Source organism: Pteropus alecto, unplaced genomic scaffold (genome assembly GCF_000325575.1).
Source record: "Pteropus alecto unplaced genomic scaffold, ASM32557v1 scaffold35, whole genome shotgun sequence".
Classification (NCBI taxonomy): Eukaryota; Metazoa; Chordata; class Mammalia; order Chiroptera; family Pteropodidae; genus Pteropus; species Pteropus alecto.
The window spans coordinates 1712602-1730652 of record NW_006437828.1 but is presented as its reverse complement, the minus strand read 5'-3'; the positions used below and the strand labels follow the sequence as shown (position 1 = coordinate 1730652).

Here is an 18051-nt window from a genome sequence, read left to right as displayed (position 1 = left end):
GAAACAGACACTGGGAAGTAATTAACTAGAATACACCTATCTGAGGACTTAGTCCTGTTCTCATGAAATTATTCTCCATAATGCTTATTTCAATCCGCTTATACCTTTCTGTCATAGGTCTCATGCTTGAACATCACGCTTAGATTATATAGAAAATATTGATATTAGATTGATTCTCTTTGGAGATTCATCTTTAAAATAAATTTTTAGTAACCCATTATTAAAAAGGGAGAAATTTTTAGGAATAGGTTTATAATCCTTATATAAATAACATGAAGTAAAAGCGCCAAGAGAAAATTGGAAAGCCACAAACTTTAGATACAATAAAATTTTTTAAAAAGTTAAGTTACGTAAGAGATTACTAAAATGCTTTTAAAGGCTGTTGTAAAAGAAGGTGAATAAGCTGCCCCGAAGAGAGAATCCAGAAATTTGGGTTCTAATTCCAGTATCAGAATGCCTTTATAAAATTTAGATTTCAAATATGAAATGTATAATAATGTAGAGCTCTAAGAGCATGGAGGATGTTGGCGATATTAATTGTAAAGAGGCACTCTCTGGAGTTTTAAAATATTTTTTGGTCCAATGGCTGGAGTTTTAAAATGGATGGTAGAGGGGGAAAAAAAAAATCTATCTAAGGTTTCTTGAAAGAAACCAAGGTTCCTTTTAAGTTCTTGTCTCTTGAAGATACCTGAAGGGTAGGAATTGTTGAAGTCAAACATGGTATTCAAATTTAATTTGGAGACTAGGAGACAAAGAGACCAGTCCTGTCCAGTCAAACCCTAATTAAAGGCACAGCTAACTTCCATTCTACCTCAAACAACATCTCCCACCCTCCTTGAAACCTTTTCCTTATACCTATTTTGAAAAGCAAAGTTCTGTTTAGGAATGATGAGTTTTGACGGTTTAAGGTTCCATTATTTTCATCTTATGGGGAGATTTGAATCAGTTCTGAAATGCTATCCAGTCTGTGGTTCTTTGGCAGCACCACGTGTTTTCCTAAACAGTAGCTCTTAGAACAAAATGGTTTAACAGTTTGGCCCTCGGACATATTTTAAGAAGCCTCATGCCTGGTAAGAGCATGTAACAGCTGCCTTTTGACAACTCACCAGACAAGACTGAGTACTGGGTCACTGCCAGCTACAATTCCTGGATCTTGAAATTTTAATATGAAGAAAAAAAGTAAATGCCACTTAAAAAAATTTTTTTTTCCAATTAGCAGTTTATACATTAGGATCTATTATTTTCCAAAAGTTACAGTCTGTACAAAAGGTTACCACAAAACTAATCATCGAATATGCTCCTAGTCCACCTGTGCTTACCTATGAAGAGTTTAATTAGTGAGATAAAATATAGCACAGACATATATTATAGCCTAAATAATGTACTTTCTAACTAGTAAACTCAAACCTACATTGGGTTGTGATATTTTAAAATAAGAATAACTCAACACAGGAAAAAATCATTTGTGCTAAACTAACATTTAAAAGTCATTAGTGATTCCTGTTTTTTGAATAAATAATATGGTAACAACTAAAATTTTTAGAACAACTTGGATAAATAATTGTATTATATATATTTACCAGAAAAAAAATTTTGTTTTAAGGCGAGGCACCATTGGTTGACCTCACAGATTGCAAGGACCTTGTCAGCTTACAATTCCTTTATTTTTTATTTTTTACGTCTACAGCACCTGGTCTTCCTAGGTGGTCTCCCATCCAAGTACTAACTAGGCCTGACCCTGCTTAGCTTACAAGATCAGACGGGATCGGGCTTGTTCAGGGTGGCATGGCCGTAGACAGATGTACCAGAAAATTTTGATATGAATTTTTGATGTCTACTTCCTCATATAAACACTAGGTATTTTTGATGTACTTAAATATTAAAATGTTCGCAAAGGACATGTATACATACATGATTAGATTGCTTCCCTTATATTTCTTTATTTACCAGAAGGAAGTTACATTTTTTTCCCCATTTTTCTAATTGTAGTTTTTTTCAACTACAATTGACATAAGAAATATTAGTTTCTGGTATACAGCATAGTGATTAGACATTTATGTAACTTGCGAAGTAACCACCCCATAAGCCTAGTACTCATCTGACACCATAAAGTTATTATGGTATTATTTACTGTATTAGCTATGTGTTACTTTATATCCTCATGATTATTTTTATGACTGCCAATTTGTTCTTCTCACTCCCTTCACCTTTGTCACCTGGTCCCCCAACTCCCCTCCCATTTGGTAATCATCAATTTGTTCTCTGTATCTATGAGTTTGTTTTGTATGTTTGTTTAATTTTAGATTCCTCATATAAGTGAAATCACATGGTATTTGTCTTTTGCTGTCTGGCTTGTTTCATTTAGCATAATATCCTCTAGGTCACAAATGGCAAAATTTCCTTCTTTTTGTATGGCTGAGTAATATGTACCACTTCTTCTTTATCCATTTGTCTATCAGTGGACACTTAGGTAGCTTCCATATCTTGGTTACTGTAAATAATACTGCAGTAAGCATAGGAGTGCATATATCATTTCAAATTAGTGTTTTGGATTTCTTTGGATAAATACCCAGACATGGGATTGCTGGATCATATGGTAGTTCTATTGTTTATTTTTTGAGGAACCTCCATACTGTTTCCCACAGTGGCTGTATCCATTTATAATCCCACAAGCAGTGCACAAGAGTTCCCTTTTCTCCACATTCTCTCCAATACTTGTTTGTTGATTTATTGATGACAGGCATTCTGACAGGTGTGAGGTGATATTGTGGTTTTAATTTGCATTTCCCTGATGAGTAGTGATGTTGAAAGTCTTTTCATATTTCTATTGGCCGTCTGTATGTCCTCTTTGGAGAAATTACTCTGTCCATTTTTTAACCTGATTGTGCTATTGGTGTTTAGTATGAATTCCTTATATATTTTGGATACATTCTTACTGGATGTATCATTGGTGAATATATTCTCCCATTCAGTAGACTGTTTTTAAATTTTCTGATGGGTTTCTTTGCTGTGGAAAAACTTTTTGGTTTGGTATACTCCTATTTGTTTACTTTTTCTTTTGTTTTCCTTGCACAAGGAGGCATATTCAAAAAAATATTACTTAGAGCAATTTCAGAAAGTTTACTGCCTGTTTCCTTCTAGGAGTTTTATGGTTTCAGGACTTACATTTAAGCCTTTCATCCATTTTGAATTTATTCTTGTATATAGTATAAGAAGGTAGTCTAGTTTCATTTCTTTACATTATCTGTCCAGTTTTCCCAACAGCATTTATTGAAGAGACTGTCTTCATCTCCATTGTATATTCTTGCCTCCTTTGTCATAGATCGACCACATAGGAGTGAGTTTATTTCTGGGTTCTATATTTTGTCGCATTGATCTTTGTGTCTGTATTTATGCCAGTGGTATCATGCTGTTTTGGTTACTATATCCTTGTATAGTTTGATATCAGGTGATATCTCCAAATGTGTTCTTCTTTGTCAATGTTGCTTTTGCTATTTGGGGGCTTTCGTGGTTCCATATAAATTTTAGGATTATTCTAGTTCTTTGAAAAATGCCATTGGTATTTTTGATAGGGATTGCATTGATCTGTAGATTGCTTTGGGTAACATGGACATTTTAACAATGTTAATTCTTCCTACCCATGAGAATGGCATATCCTTACATTCGTTTTTATCTTCTTCAGTTTCTTTCTTCTTTCTTCAATGTCTAATACTTTTCTGAGTACAGTTGTTGTTTTTTTTACCCCCTTGGTTAAATTTATTCCTAGGTAATTTATTTATTTTTTGATGCAATTATAAATTAAATGGGATTTTCAAAATTTACTCTTTCAGATAGTTCATTATTGTTGTATAAACATACAACTGATTTCTGAATATTAATTTTGTGACCTGCTACTTTACTGGATTCATTAATTAGTTCTAATAGTTATTTTTTTGGCAGAATGTTTAGGTTCTCTCTATACAGTATCATGTAATCTGCAAAAAATGAGTGTTAGTTCTTCCTTTCTGATTCAAATGTCTTTTCTTTTTCTTGCTTGTTTTGGCGAGGACTTTTAATGTTGAATAGAAGTGGTGAAAGTGGACGTTTTTGTCTTGTTCCTGATCTTAGAGCAAAAGCTTCCAGCTTTGCACCATTTGCCTTTCTCTTGCTGCTTGTAAGATTCTTAGTTTTTAACCTTTGGTATTTTAATTATGATGCACCTTGGTGTGGGTCTCTTTGGGTTCATCTTATTTGGGACTTTCTGCACTTCCTTGACTTATACATCTATTTCCATCACCAGGATAGGCAAGTTTTCTGTTATTATTTCTTCCACTAGGCTTTCAATCTCTTGCTCTGTCTCCTTCTCGTCCTTCTATGATACAAATGTCGATACACTTAATGTTGTTCAAAAGGTCCCCTAAGCTCTCCTCATTTTTTAAAAAATTCTTTTTGCTGTCATGATTGGTTGTTTTCTGCTATCTTGTCTTCCAAATCACTAATTCGATCTTCTACATCATCCAATCTGCTGTTGATTCCATCAAATGTAGTCTTCATTTCAGTTATCGTATATTTTATTTCTGACTGGTTCTTTTTTATGGTTTCTCTTTGTTCAGGTTCTCACTGAATTCATCTATTCGTCCCCTAAGTTCCTTATAACTAGTATCCTTATAACCAGTAGTTTGAAGCAGGCCACCTGTGTGGAAAAGCCACTGGGAGAGGTTCAGGCAGGGCATGGGAGTCGGGTGGGACGAGGGCAGGGGGTCACCAGAGCAGGTTGAACGGCATTAGCTAGATTAACGAAGAGCTCAGATTTGGTGCCCTCCTGTGTCTGCTTGCTGGGTTGGGGGAGGACTCAGCAAAGGAACAATGGCGTCTGAAAGTACTTCTATCCCAGAGACAGTTGTTCTGACCACTGCAGTCCTTACCCTGAAGCTAGATAACTTAGTTTCTCCTATATGTTCCTGGAGCTTTTCCAGCTGCTGCCCCAGGACTGGAGCTCAGAGTGAGTTTGTGAGTGCGTCGGTGTGCAGGTCTTTTAAGACCTGCAGCGCCTAGGTCTCCAGCAGCTGGCCATCTTGTTCTGTCTTCCTAGGACGCAATCTTAGGAAGACAGAATCACAGTCAGATGTCATGAGGACTTGTCTTTCCTGCACTGTTGTCCCAGGCTGGGGAGCCTGATGTGGAGCTGGGACCCCTCGCTCCTCAGTGGTTACCTCTGCAGCTGAGATTTCCCTCCTCATTCTTAATCGCCACACTCTGGGGGTGGGACCTGCCCGTTCTGCATCTCCTCCCCTCCTCCCCGTCTCCATGTAGTTGGCGCTTTATATCTTTAATTATAAGACTTTTGTTCAGCTTCCGTTGAGGAGGTTCTCAGTGATGCTTGTTCTAATTCTGCTGTGGTCGTGGGAAGCAGCGACCACAGCATTTACTTATTCCACCATCTTGAGCGTAAGTCTTTACTTCCCTTTTTATATTACTTCCTTTGATTGGGAAAATTTGTTAGCAGCAGACTTTTACTTTTGGACAACTCAGCGATCACTTAGTTGTCTGTGTGTTCTTGCCTGATTCTCTATACTGACCTGAGAGGAAGAGGAGGAGAATCCATTTGGGATTTGTCATCGGCCTGGCTGAAATGTCCTCATCAAGGGCACTGAGCCATCAGATGGTTTCAAGTTGGACTTTTACCTTCCAATTTGAATGAACAAACTGCTCAGAAACACAAAAGTGGACCTGTCTGCCCTCAAGTTAACGGTCATGAACATAGTTTTCATTTCCAGTTGGCTAAAAGATTATGAATATTAAAACCCTAGTTATACCCCCACTCCCTAGTTGAATACATACTTGTATCAAAGAAATATCTGCAACAAAAATGATCTGCTTCTTAGTTGGTGCTTATCTCTATTGACTGTTTTCTTCTTCTTGGCTATAGTCTTCCTAGTCAGGCCTGCTCAGAACAGGCTCCTGTCAGCGAGCGAGGCAGTGTGGGCCACTGACCTGCAGGAGGCCAGCCACTTGAGTTGCTCTGCCAGCCGTGGGCTCCCGGCCCTCCTGCTAGAAGGTTGTCTTTCAGCTCCTGCAGACAGATGCTCTGGGGGCTGACCGCCTGATTTGGTGACTTCTCCTGCCCCTAGGAGTCTGTCATCTTTGCTTCTCTTTATTTGCCAGGCTGCTTCTCCCTGGTGGCTGCTCCCCAGCTCCAAGTTTCCAGAGTGTTTACCTGTCACCTGGTATATCCAAACTACCTCGCTGAATTTCAGTTGTGTTTGTGAAAAGCGTTAAGTCTTTGCAAAATCATGTTAAAAAAAAAACCAATAGAATTCTTTAATTTCTTTCCTTCCTGTTAAGTTTCCTGCTGTCTTAAATATGTAAATGTCCTTTACTGCTCTTGATTTTTAAAATTCGTTTTCAGAAAAACAGGAATTGTAATGGGAGGGCAAAATGCACTTTTCAGCGATACATACAGGAACAGTTTATTCCCACACTGGCTATGGACAACACTGTTTCCCAATATCTATAAACAGGGCCTGGTTCATAGTTCTAATTAATGAACTTTATTAAGTTGGAGCTGAAAGGAGGCAGCAACTTAAACAAGGAAATAAAAAGCAGTGGACCTTGCCAGACTAGTTCCATATAACTGTATTTTAACTGAAGGTAAAAGAGCAGTCACTGATAGCAGGTAATAAAGCAAAATAGATGCTTAGACACACTGCATAGCAGTTTATTTCCAGCTTATCCAGAGTATGCTAACTACAAAAAAGAAAGCATTTTTTTTTCCATTTAGTGCAAGTAGTGAGTTTATTTTCTTTGATATAGAATTAACAAAGTTAATTTGACGCCCCAGTTGAAGTACAGTTGTAACATTTGCATAAGAAAACTTTCCTTGAAACATTTCTTCAGATCTTTGTTAAAGTTATTGATCGTCAGATCAAAGAAACTGCAGTTTCACAGAAATCGAAAAATTTGTTACTTGGGAAGTTTCATAATGGCAATTTTATCCCAGAGTCATAATTACCGGGGGCAGGGGGCTGGGGAGGTGGGAATCCTCTCTTTTGGCTAAGACTTTCGGTAGTACTGTAAGATTGTGTATGTGCAATTCACACAAAAGCTTGTGCTTTTTTCAAAGAGCGCACTGATTCCTAGAACATCATTTTTGGAAATGTGCTTGATGGTCTTATAATCTCCTACAGGGTCTAATTAACATGAATTCGATAATGATGGTAATGAGCTTACCCATCATTTCCTCACAGTTCTGTTATAATCAGTTTTATATTTTTGATGCTTTGATAAGAACATGTGGATCCCAACTCAGGAGCAACCTGTGCCTGTATAACGCACATGGACATGGAGCAACACTTGACATTCATTAATGCTGACAACAGTGAAGAAAATACCATCTTTCTAAGTCGCTGTAATTTTTACTTAAGAACACACTGCTGAACACGTGGCCACCTACCTGTTCTCTAAAGCATTACATATAATTTAAGCACCAAATATAGAACACATGAATACCAGGTGACCAAAAAAAAAAAAAAAAAACCCAAAAAAACCCCACAAAGCCCCATTAAAGTCCATTATAATCTTGAATAAGTCAAAACCTCAAGTATATAGGAAAAGCATTGCAATCATGTATATTTAGCTTTATTTTTCTAATATATACCATAATTTAAAACTATAAACTTACATAAAAAGCATTTTTTTTTCAAGTGTTATAGCTTTGAGCATGGCTTTATATTTGGCTGAATCTTTTTTTTTTTTTGCAGTTTAATTTATAAAGCTCGTAATCTTGCCAGTAGGGCTTCGACTTCAGGAACGGAGTCGCTTTTAGAAACAGAGCCATGGAGTTCTGCTTCCTTCTTTCTGTTGCTTCCTACACTGAACGTGTCCTTCTTCTCAACCACCTGGCTCCTCCCCGTAGACGTATTAGTGTCTCGATTACCGTCAAGCTCCCTGGCGACCGGAGTCCTTGTTGAGTCGCACTTGATATTGTAGTGTGAACGTGACCCTTCCGTCGAATGCGCTTTCTGATTTTCTACAGTAAGGAAGAAAGATAAAATTGATTGCTCTGATAAGCAAGAACTGCGCACGTTACAAAACAATTTTAAAATAGTTATTCTCGATAAACAAGTCCTTTTCAATTAAAAATATTCAACAAAGTGAGGTAGATTTAAAATAAACATGTAGAGGTTAAGAATAAACTAAGATGTAAATAGACAATCATTTCATTAGCGCTTATCTTCTTTCTTTCTTTATGTCTGAAATGCCCACCATTCGGTGATTTATCAAAGCTCGGTTCTGTACTTCATTCAGGTCTCCACTCAAATGCCATCTAAACAGAGAGGTCTTCTCTGACCATCCATCTAAAGTTACGCTCTTTTCTTCATTCTGTTTCCTTAACCCCCATAGATCTCATAACCACTGGACACATCGTATACCTGTTTACTTGTCCACGGTCTCTCTCTGTATCAGAACGAAAGCCCCGAGACATCGGGAACGTTGTTTTAAATACTGCTATCACTTTGGTGCCTAAAATGGCCCTGGAGTAAAATGGATGTTCAATAAACATGCACTGGGTAACGAAATTATTTCCACATTCTCTGACCCAAGATAAGCATCAGTTTGAATAAGGAGGTTCATTTTCTTTTTGAACGAAACCAAGGAGGAAAGTTTCTCATAGGAATTTAGAAAGTCAATGATTTCCCCTAAAAGAAATATTGAATTCGGCAAGTTGTTAAAATTTCCTAGCAAAACAGAATTATGTCATAATTTAATTGTCAAATACATACACGTACGTATTTTCTTTTACTGGGTAGGTGACAGTGATGCTGACTTATCGAGGCCGAGGCTGTGAGGAGAGAGTTGCAATGACAAAATGGCTCTGGCTGACTGACTTTCACAAAGAACGTGAGATTTGCTTTTAATTAACTGACGCTCACACGGCACAGCCTACTGAGTGATCTCTCTCAAAGATCTCAAACTCTGAAGAGAAAAAACAGACACCCTCGATATTCCTATAACCTTGAAGAGGGCTTGAAAATGGCTTCAACAAACCTGACGTGACATTTAAAGTTTTTTGGTTATTCGCCGAGAGATGTTCCATTATCCCAATGGTAATGACTTTGGAACACAAGCAGTCACTCATGACAGTGTGTTTTATGTGAGTGCTGAAAACTCCAACGGAAAACAGCTTGTACATGAAAAGGTGGCTGCCGAAGATATTTACTGCACTGTCATTTTTTTGACCAGGGGCTTTCCGGTGATGGATGAGGATTTTACACACTTTCTTGGACAATTTCAATTTTAGAAGGATGATCACCTTTTCGCTGTTGGAAGAAAAATAAATACACTTTTCCTATCCCCTTCTCTATCGCGTGGGTAATTGTTACTCCAAAGTAAAAATCTAACTGAGCAGTGACTTTATAGTTTACAATGTACGCATTGCATTTGTGGTAAGGAGCCCAGGGCACGTGGTATTCCCGCAGTGCCCATGACCAATCCTGTCCCCAAAAGTGTGCGAAATCTGCATTTGCTGCCAAGTGCAAATTTTCCATCAGCCTACTTGCTCCTTCCCCCAAATGTTCCTCTTTTCTTGTCATTTGATTTCTTGTAAACGACTCCATTGTGATGATTATCTCCAAGAAGCCAGTTTATTCTGCTACTGGGCAACTCCAGTCAAATGTGTGATGGCAGAGAAGAGATTAAATGGGCTAAAATATAGGCCTATAATATATACATTATTCTGTACCTTCTAAGGTTATCATGTGTCAAGCCCAATTCCGCATGCGACCAAGTGAAAAGAACATGGGATTTTAAGGCAAATCTGGGTTGAAATCCACACTCCGCCACTTGGCTTTCACAGGTGACTCAACCTCTTCGAGTCTCAGGTTCTAATCAGCCTCACAGGGTACTTGTGAGAATCAGATATGTCTTTTTCTTCCTCTTTCAAAGCTTTCCAAGGCAGGCATTTACCACCCAAGGCTTACGACTTTTTCAGATGCTCTGACCTTTGTAACTTTCTGGTGACCGTACCAGTAAGGGCTGAAACAACATTTTATTAATAGCTTGTATATCTATAGCACCTTTATTTATAAAGCATTCGTTGCACTTTAAACATTACCACCCTCATTTTATAGATTGAGAGGTAAAAGCAGGAGGAGGTTAAGTCATTGCTTAGACTTAGTTACTGAGTAAATCAGTGGCAGAAGCCAAATATTGTCTCTAGAGATGCTAAGGCTGTCTTAAAGAAATTTGAAAAGCTTTTTGCCAAGGAAAAGTGCTAAGTAATTCAAAGCTAAGTCTCATAATAACGATGTCCTGTACTTATACTTCAGAATGCTTTCTGACACATTTAATTCTCCCAATAAATTTATAAAGCAGATAGTATTCCCATATAAACCACTTTAGCACAGTATGTCCAAGGTCATACGTGTACTTCTTTCCTTTCCTGGTTTCATTTATAGTCATAAACTTCAGGTACAGCCTGAATGGCACTACAATCCCCTAGTCCGTGCATCTTCCATTCTCCTAGGCAACTATTTCACACCTTCTCCTCTTTTCAAATGTCCATCGTGTTCTTCACTCTCACTTAACTCATTCACAGAAGCAGGCAGAAGGGAACTCCCACAAACTGCCCCACCCCGACGTTTACTGTCTGCCCTCCCCACTGCACGCACGTGTATGCTCTCCCTCCACACCCCCAGGCTCTGCTCTGCCACTGGGGACGGTCCCTCAAGGCGAGCACCATGCACTCTTGTCTACTCAAGGACATCTCTCTGGCAGCTGTGTCCTCACTACTGCATCTTAAAGGCTGCCTTCCTCGTGTGATCACGCCCTTCGTCATGCAAGTATGTTGCAACAACCTAATAATCTAGAGAAAAAAACCACTTCGACTCCACGTCCTGCTTGCTCCATCTACTACCTCGGGTGTTGACTGCCTGTATAACAAAGATTCTCTCAGACTTGCCATACCTACGGTTTCAATTCTTCTCTTCCCATTTTTCTCCTGAACCCACTCCGATCATGCTTTTGACCTCTACTCTTCTAGGTCACTAATACACTGTGTGTTGCTAAAAAAACAAGGATTGTCTATCCACTTGGATATTTCGGTCCTCTTTCACCTGTCCTATACCAGATCCAAGGATGAAATGCCCAGCAGAGCCTGGCTTTTCCTTTTACTATTTGCTCTTTGAACTTCTTTGGAGGCTTCAGTGGATAACAATGGGTGGGCCAATGCAGGCAAGAGCATTTGTGCCCTTTGAGAAAACTCTGAATAGCTAAGAGCTTGCTTGAAAGGGGCAAAATGATAAGAGAAAAACCAAACTGGTATTTAACCCCTCTGTGGTTTTAGGTAAAGAATCTTTCATAAGAAAAAGACAATATAAAAAAGAAAGAGGCCTTTCCTGAAGCCACTGAAGAAATAAATGTGCACAAGCATTCTTTAAAAATGAGCTTACAGCTGTTAGAAATTCCAAGGTAACAACTCCTCACTCCAGCCCTCACGTTTATCTCTCAGCATCCCAACAGCCCCCGTCCGGGTCCCCTGCCATGGGCCATCTCAACTGTAGAACTGAGAGAGTCGCATCTTACATTGAGAAGCAGATAAATGAAATTGGGTTGGAAGAGACTCCTGTCCCACGGTAACTAGAAAAAAAAAAATGTTTATAGGTAGAGGAGGGTCCCAAATTGAAAGTTACTTTTATACAGAAATTGTATTATAATGTTGGTTCAAGGCCAGATGTCTTTTTCCATTACTATTATTTGCAAACATCTACTGGCGGCTATATGGAGGCTGAACTGAAGACCATGCACTTACTGCACTTAAAACATGTACTTAGTTTCTAAATGGTTCATTTCAAACATCAGGGAGATGCTTCAACCCCGCATGTCGGAAAGAAATCCATATAGGAGCTCAGAGGCATGAAATAAATTGTAATTTCAGGGCTTGTCCTTTTCATATGAAGTTAGACAGTTCCAAATACAAGATTACATACCTGGACACATGAACCGTTTCAATGAAAGGTAAGGCTTGAGTATCAAGAAAAAGAAGCATTTTCTATTTCTTGTCAACTTAGATCCTTATCAATATACATTTTTAAATGGAAACTAAAAATATTAAGGCAAAGTAGAATGATTGTTGAACTCTCCAAAGAGGAAGCTTGTGGTAGTATTTTATGAATTAAGTCCAAGGCTGCTGTGTGCTCCCCACTGACCCCGCCTTCCATATTACAATTGATGTCTGTGAAGAGGAGTCTGACCTATCTAGAACTATTGCCAATATCCAGGGCCACTAGTCAGTGCCGTACAGATCACCAAGGCCCAGCTGTGATTTTCAGTACTGGTTCAGTAAGGGAATCTGAGCTTCACATCTTGTATTTACGTTTCCATGGAAACGGAGAATACATCCCCTTTTCTTTTGAAATAAGTGAGTTTTCCCATCTTAATCTAATTCCTCCTATGATTCTTACTATAAGAATTGATTCTGGAGTCCCACCACAGCTTGTTTTCTGAAAGTGAATGAAAAGTTGAAAATTGTTGAAAAGTTGAATGGCTCTTAAATACAGAGGATTTCCTGGACTTAAAAATGATAATAAAAGCCTTAAATTACATCAGTGTTGGAGTCCACATGACCTTTGGCAGACTACAGATTTAGATGACAAAGAAAGCTAAAAAAAAAAATAAACAAAACCCCCCAACATCCTGACCTAACATTTCCATTGTTTCTTAACACAAAAGACAGAGAACCCCAGGAAAATTGCTGACAAAAAGTAAATATAACTATATGCAACTTGGCATCCAAATGAGGAAACGTTTCAGCCAACAGTTACGCTTCTTGAGCTAAGAAGGCAAAGGCCCTGGCTGACAGCCCTTGGAGAAAACCCTCTCTGCTTCAGGAAATATCAGTTATGGTTCAGAAAGAGGCATTATTCCCTTTAAGTCACTATTGATCCCCCCATCACATTGTGGTTCTAATGGGCATGAGCTTCTTAGAAGTGCCAACTCTCAGATGAAATATAAAATTGAGCTCCTGCCTTTTGTGGTCAATGGTGAGTCTGTGGCAGCTTTGACAGGAGGAAGAATATAGAACTCTAGTGTCCTAAACTGACTGCATCTGTTCAGTTGTCCCGAAATTTGGTCTCTCCTTACAATTCTTTTACCGTTTGCTCTTAACTATTACTTTGACCTACTAAGTAGCCGTTTGTTTTCACCCCAGCAATGACTTTATTTGGGTGAGAGAAAAAAAAATGACCCATAAATATATTTTTTAAAGCACTACTGGGTCTACATGACAGTAAAGTGTGTGACAAATATATGTTTTTAATCTATGCAATAACGGAAGTTCGTGCTGACCGCCAGCAGCCCATATCCCTGAGGTGTCCGTGGCTGTTGAATTACTGACAATACAAACAATTGTCTTCCCTTGGCTTCATTTTGCCGTTTATATTACATTTTACCTTTTAAAATGAAAGTATATAGAAGCGATAAAAAGAGCAAACGGGCATTTTGTATATAGTTAAAATCTTTTAGGAGTGCCGAGAAACTCTTACTGAACCGATTACGTAGAAACAACACAACAACAAAACAAAATAATCACTTTCCCAATTCAAACAAGACAGACAAAGCAGAGGATGATTAATAGAAGAGATCTCTGAATAGAGGAGACACTTGACAATTACACTAGAACTTTTTGCGGGGCAGAAACTCATCGCATATACATTTCTGTTCAGCCTTGTTCTATATCACTGTCCTCTAAATAAAAATTCAAAGATAGCGCGGCCATTTTGCAATTTCCTTTGCTGGGCCTTCCTAACTGATAATCGGACTAGCAGAACTCCAGATGGGGCAGGCTCCTGAGCACAGGACGTGCAGGATGAATCCAGCCTCTTTCCTCTAAAGAGAATAGTAATGTAAACCTTTCCATTCAAGGACTTATCGTCCTGATTTGTAATATATTACTTGAGTTGACTGTCCTTCTCTATATTTGCTTCTGTCTTTCTCACATTTCTACCCAATTATTAGCAAATTCCAATTTGGCTTTCATCTGTACCTCTGTATTGAAACTGCTCCCCGCAAAATTATCAGACGCCTCACAATTCCTAAACTCAATGGCATTTTCTCATGCCTCATTTTCTCTTATAGCTGCAACTTTATAAAATGTGTGTGATAAAAATTTGGTCATTTTTTTTCCAGGTTACTGGGAAGTTACCTCAAAACCCTAGAAATTCACATAGTGATAGGAGTGCCTTTGCTATTCATGGCGGACCCCTAGCTAGTTTATGGTAATGAGTGACTCGGGATGGGGGATGGCCACATCAGAAAGACCAATCATGTGACCTATCAATCATGTCTACGTAATGAAACCTCAAGACAAACTATGGACACTGAGTACCAGTTGAGTTTTCCCAGTCAGTAATATGTACTGTCACACATGGACAATGTGATGAGTACTGTCACACACTGATGTGCTTGGGGGCGGGGTCATGTATACCTGAGGACAACAGAAGCTTCATGTTTGGAGCCCTCCCAGAACCTACCTGAGGTGTGGTCTCTCTCTGGCTGGTTCTGACTTGTCCTTGTACTGTAGTAAAGCTATAACAAAGTATAGCACTTTCCTGAATTCTAGGAGTTGTCATAGCAAATTGTCAAACTTGAGGGGACAGTAAATCCCCCCAAAGTTGTAGCCAGCTGGTGTCCGAAGTAAGGATAGTCTTTTAGAGGACTGTGACCAGTGAAGTTTGTTCTAACTCTGGGGCACTCATGTCATAATTATAGAATGTTATTCATAACTTTGAGTATTGTATAATTAATATCAATATCATTGTGACCTTTATAGATGACTATTCTATACTTTGCAAATATTTTCCCTATACATCCACTCATGACTATGCCTCTCTCCATGTGACCATTTCATCCCCTGCCCACTTTTCCGTCCTATCTATATTCTCTTGACCAAGATCTCTAGGAAGGAGACTTCCACATCTGCACCTCCAGCCCTAACGGGAGAGCTTCAGCACTGTGCCTACCTCCGCCTCCGGAAGCACTTATATTTCAATACCCTACCATTACCTCAAACGACACACTCTCAAACCGAAACTTCATGTCCAAAGCAGCTTCTCTTCATACCAACATACTGAAGCCAACCCGTTCTGCTATCTGTTACTGACAGCTGTCTCAGGCTACTCTGCACGTATGGTCAGCAGTGTGTGGCTTACCAGCTATTAAGTAAATATTTCTAAAGGACACAAGTGCCTGTCAGCTAACAGATGACAGATAGTAAATAACTTGATAAGTTAATCTGGTGGTTTATGAGGAAGAGGGTGAAGAAATAACAGAACTATGGTTTGATATTGTAGTTATTAAATACATACTACATATATATGGTAAATCCTTTACATGTCATTTTAAATTTTTTCCCAACAAACCTAAAAGATAGTTACTAACAACTCCATTTTATAAATGAGGAAACTGAAGTTTAGAGAAGTCCATGAACTGTCACAGCCACACTAACTTTGCTATTTGCCTCTGGCAAACCCAATCCAAATCTTATGCCACCCTGGCTTGGGGGCACATGACTAGGTCATAGCAAATAGACACATTGTAAAGGGTACTTTACATTTGGGAGGTTTGAGAAAAGGCTGGTTCTTAGTGCTAATGACTAGGAATCTGTATTGAAAAATAATCGTATAGTAAATAAACACTATACGACCTAAATCTTTTCCTGAAGCCATTTCTAAGCAGCATCTTATAGTGTGCGTTCAAGTATTTGCCTTTATTTTTTATATTTCCTAATTTGACATTTGTTAGCTATTTCCAAGATACAGGTGTTTTTCTGAATGAGTAACTTATGCCATTGCAATTCCATTTCATTTTTATTCATAGAATCATGAAAACTCAGGACTGGAATGACCTCAGTTACTTAGTAGAACCATCTGAGTGAAATTCCACTCACTCAGCATCTTATCAAGTGGTTGTCTTCTAGCCTAAGTTTAAAGACCTCCAGCTATATCCTCATAATCATACAAGTCAATAGATTCCTACTTTGGACAGCTCTAATAATGAAAAGTTTTACCTTATAGTTTTCTAAAGTTTGTTTCCCTGAAATCTGAGTCCCTGGCCCTACTGATTTTTCTCATTAAGGCTACACTGAGTTTAATTCCTCTTCTGCTCACTGGCCCTTCTACTATTTAAAGGCAAAGACCGCATTCCCCACGCCTGCTCTCTGCCAAGTCAGACAGCCATAGTTGCGACTGTTCTTCCTTGAGGTTAAGCTTCAGTCAACTCAGAGTTAATCCAGTGAGTATTTAGTCACCATGCTAGGTGCTAAGTCCTTGAGATATTTAGGATCCTGTCGTTTTTATTATGAACATGTAGAATTATACTCAGTTAGTAGTAGTTCAAAATTCTGGGAAGAACCAAACCTAACTAGTCCCATAAAACAACAGAATTACATGCTCACGTCCCTTTACTTCTCCCCGGCCTACCGCTATGTATATCTTAGCCATGTCTAAAAAGTAGTAATATGTTCAAATAATAAAAAAAGCCCCAAACTCATATCCATCTAACTCTGATCTAACCTGCTACAACGTCAGCTCCATGAAGGCAGGGATCTGCCTTATTCACTGTCGTGTCCCCAAGTCTAGTAAGTCCTCGCATAACATCATCCATCGACAGGTTCTTAGACACTGCAGCTTTAAGCAAAACGACGTATAATGAAACGATGTAGAACGAAACCAATTTTACCATAGGCTAATTGATATAAATGAGAGGTAAGTTCCTACAGCGTATATCTGGTCACAAAAACATCACCAAACTTCTAAATAAAGACCCAAGACACTTCTAATATTAAACGTTAATGTGAGCTACACACACATTTAAGAAAGGTTAAAAGGAAGAGAGTTATTTTCTAGCTGCTCATTTCAGCTCAGTTCATTTTGCTTCAGCACTGGCCGGAAGCTGTCCCAGCAGCTCAGGGCACAGAGTGGACATCGACCCTGGACAGGACACCCTTCCATCACAGGGTGCATGCACCCCTCCACTCACTCAGACCGTGACAATTCAGACATGCCAAGTCGCCTACTGTGTACATCCTTGGGATGTGGGCGGAAACCAGAGAACCCCCGCAAAAACCCATGCAGACTTTCGGGGAAGGTGCGTACTCCACACAGACAATGGCCCCAGATAGGAATGGATTTTTTTTCTCATCAATGTTATAATAAAATGACGTTAAACAAAAGATGTTATTCGAAGATTGAAGACCTGCTGTACTTAGAATAGTGCCTGCCTCTTAATGAGTGGTTAATACATTATTTCTTGAGTGACTGAACCTAAGCATAATTTTACCACCTTGTTTCACTTACTGTTTATACTAATCCTTCTCTCCCTGGGACCAAAAAAAAAAAAAAAAAAAAGCCACTTCAGAATAACACTACCTGAACAACAAACTGATGACACATCATTTTTGATGAATGTGTATTTTTGTGCTTTCTGGCCTCTTAGGACATAGCATTGAGTCTAGAACAGTTGTCCAGTAGAAATATAATGAGTCACAAAAGTGGGCTACATAAACGACTTAAAATTTTTTAGAAGTCACATTAAATACTGGGAAAAAATCAGGAGAAATTAATTTTAAAAATGTATTTTACTTAATCAAATGTGTATTATCATTTCAACATGTAAGCAAAATAAAACATTGATAAAATCTTTAACATTCTTTTTTTTGGCACTAAGTCTTTGAAATCAAATATGTATTTGACACAGTATATTTCCATTCAGACTAGTCACATTTCAAGAGCTCACGAGCCACATATAACTACTGGCTACAGATCTAGACTCTGGAGTTTCTAGCAATGCTCCTACATGTAACATTTCTGAGTGACATTTTTATAGAATATTTCAGTGATGAGTAACTTCATCTCAGGTTGGATTTTGTACTAATAATTATTAAAAATAATTTAGAAATTATGACAAAATATTTTTTTAAACTTTAAACAGTTCAAATTGGAATAATCCATATTCTACTGGAAATTCCTATTGTTCATTTCTCTAGATTTACTAACAATATACTTCTGATTTACCATA

At 38.4% G+C, this 18051-nt stretch overlaps 1 protein-coding gene and 1 pseudogene across 1 annotated transcript in view; both read right to left on the bottom strand.

The window, feature by feature from the left end:
- Window positions 1-1678: 1678 nt before the first annotated feature.
- Window positions 1679-1797, bottom strand: LOC112482276 (annotated as a pseudogene).
- A 4884-nt stretch (window positions 1798-6681) lies between these two features.
- Window positions 6682-18051, bottom strand: part of DIAPH3 (diaphanous related formin 3) — a 435206-nt gene continuing 423836 nt past the window's right edge. Inside the window, exon 27 of the mRNA XM_006914939.3 lies at window positions 6682-8008. Coding sequence (XP_006915001.1) covers window positions 7746-8008 — 263 coding nt within the window. The 3' untranslated portion in view covers window positions 6682-7745. The remainder of the gene's footprint in view (window positions 8009-18051) is intronic.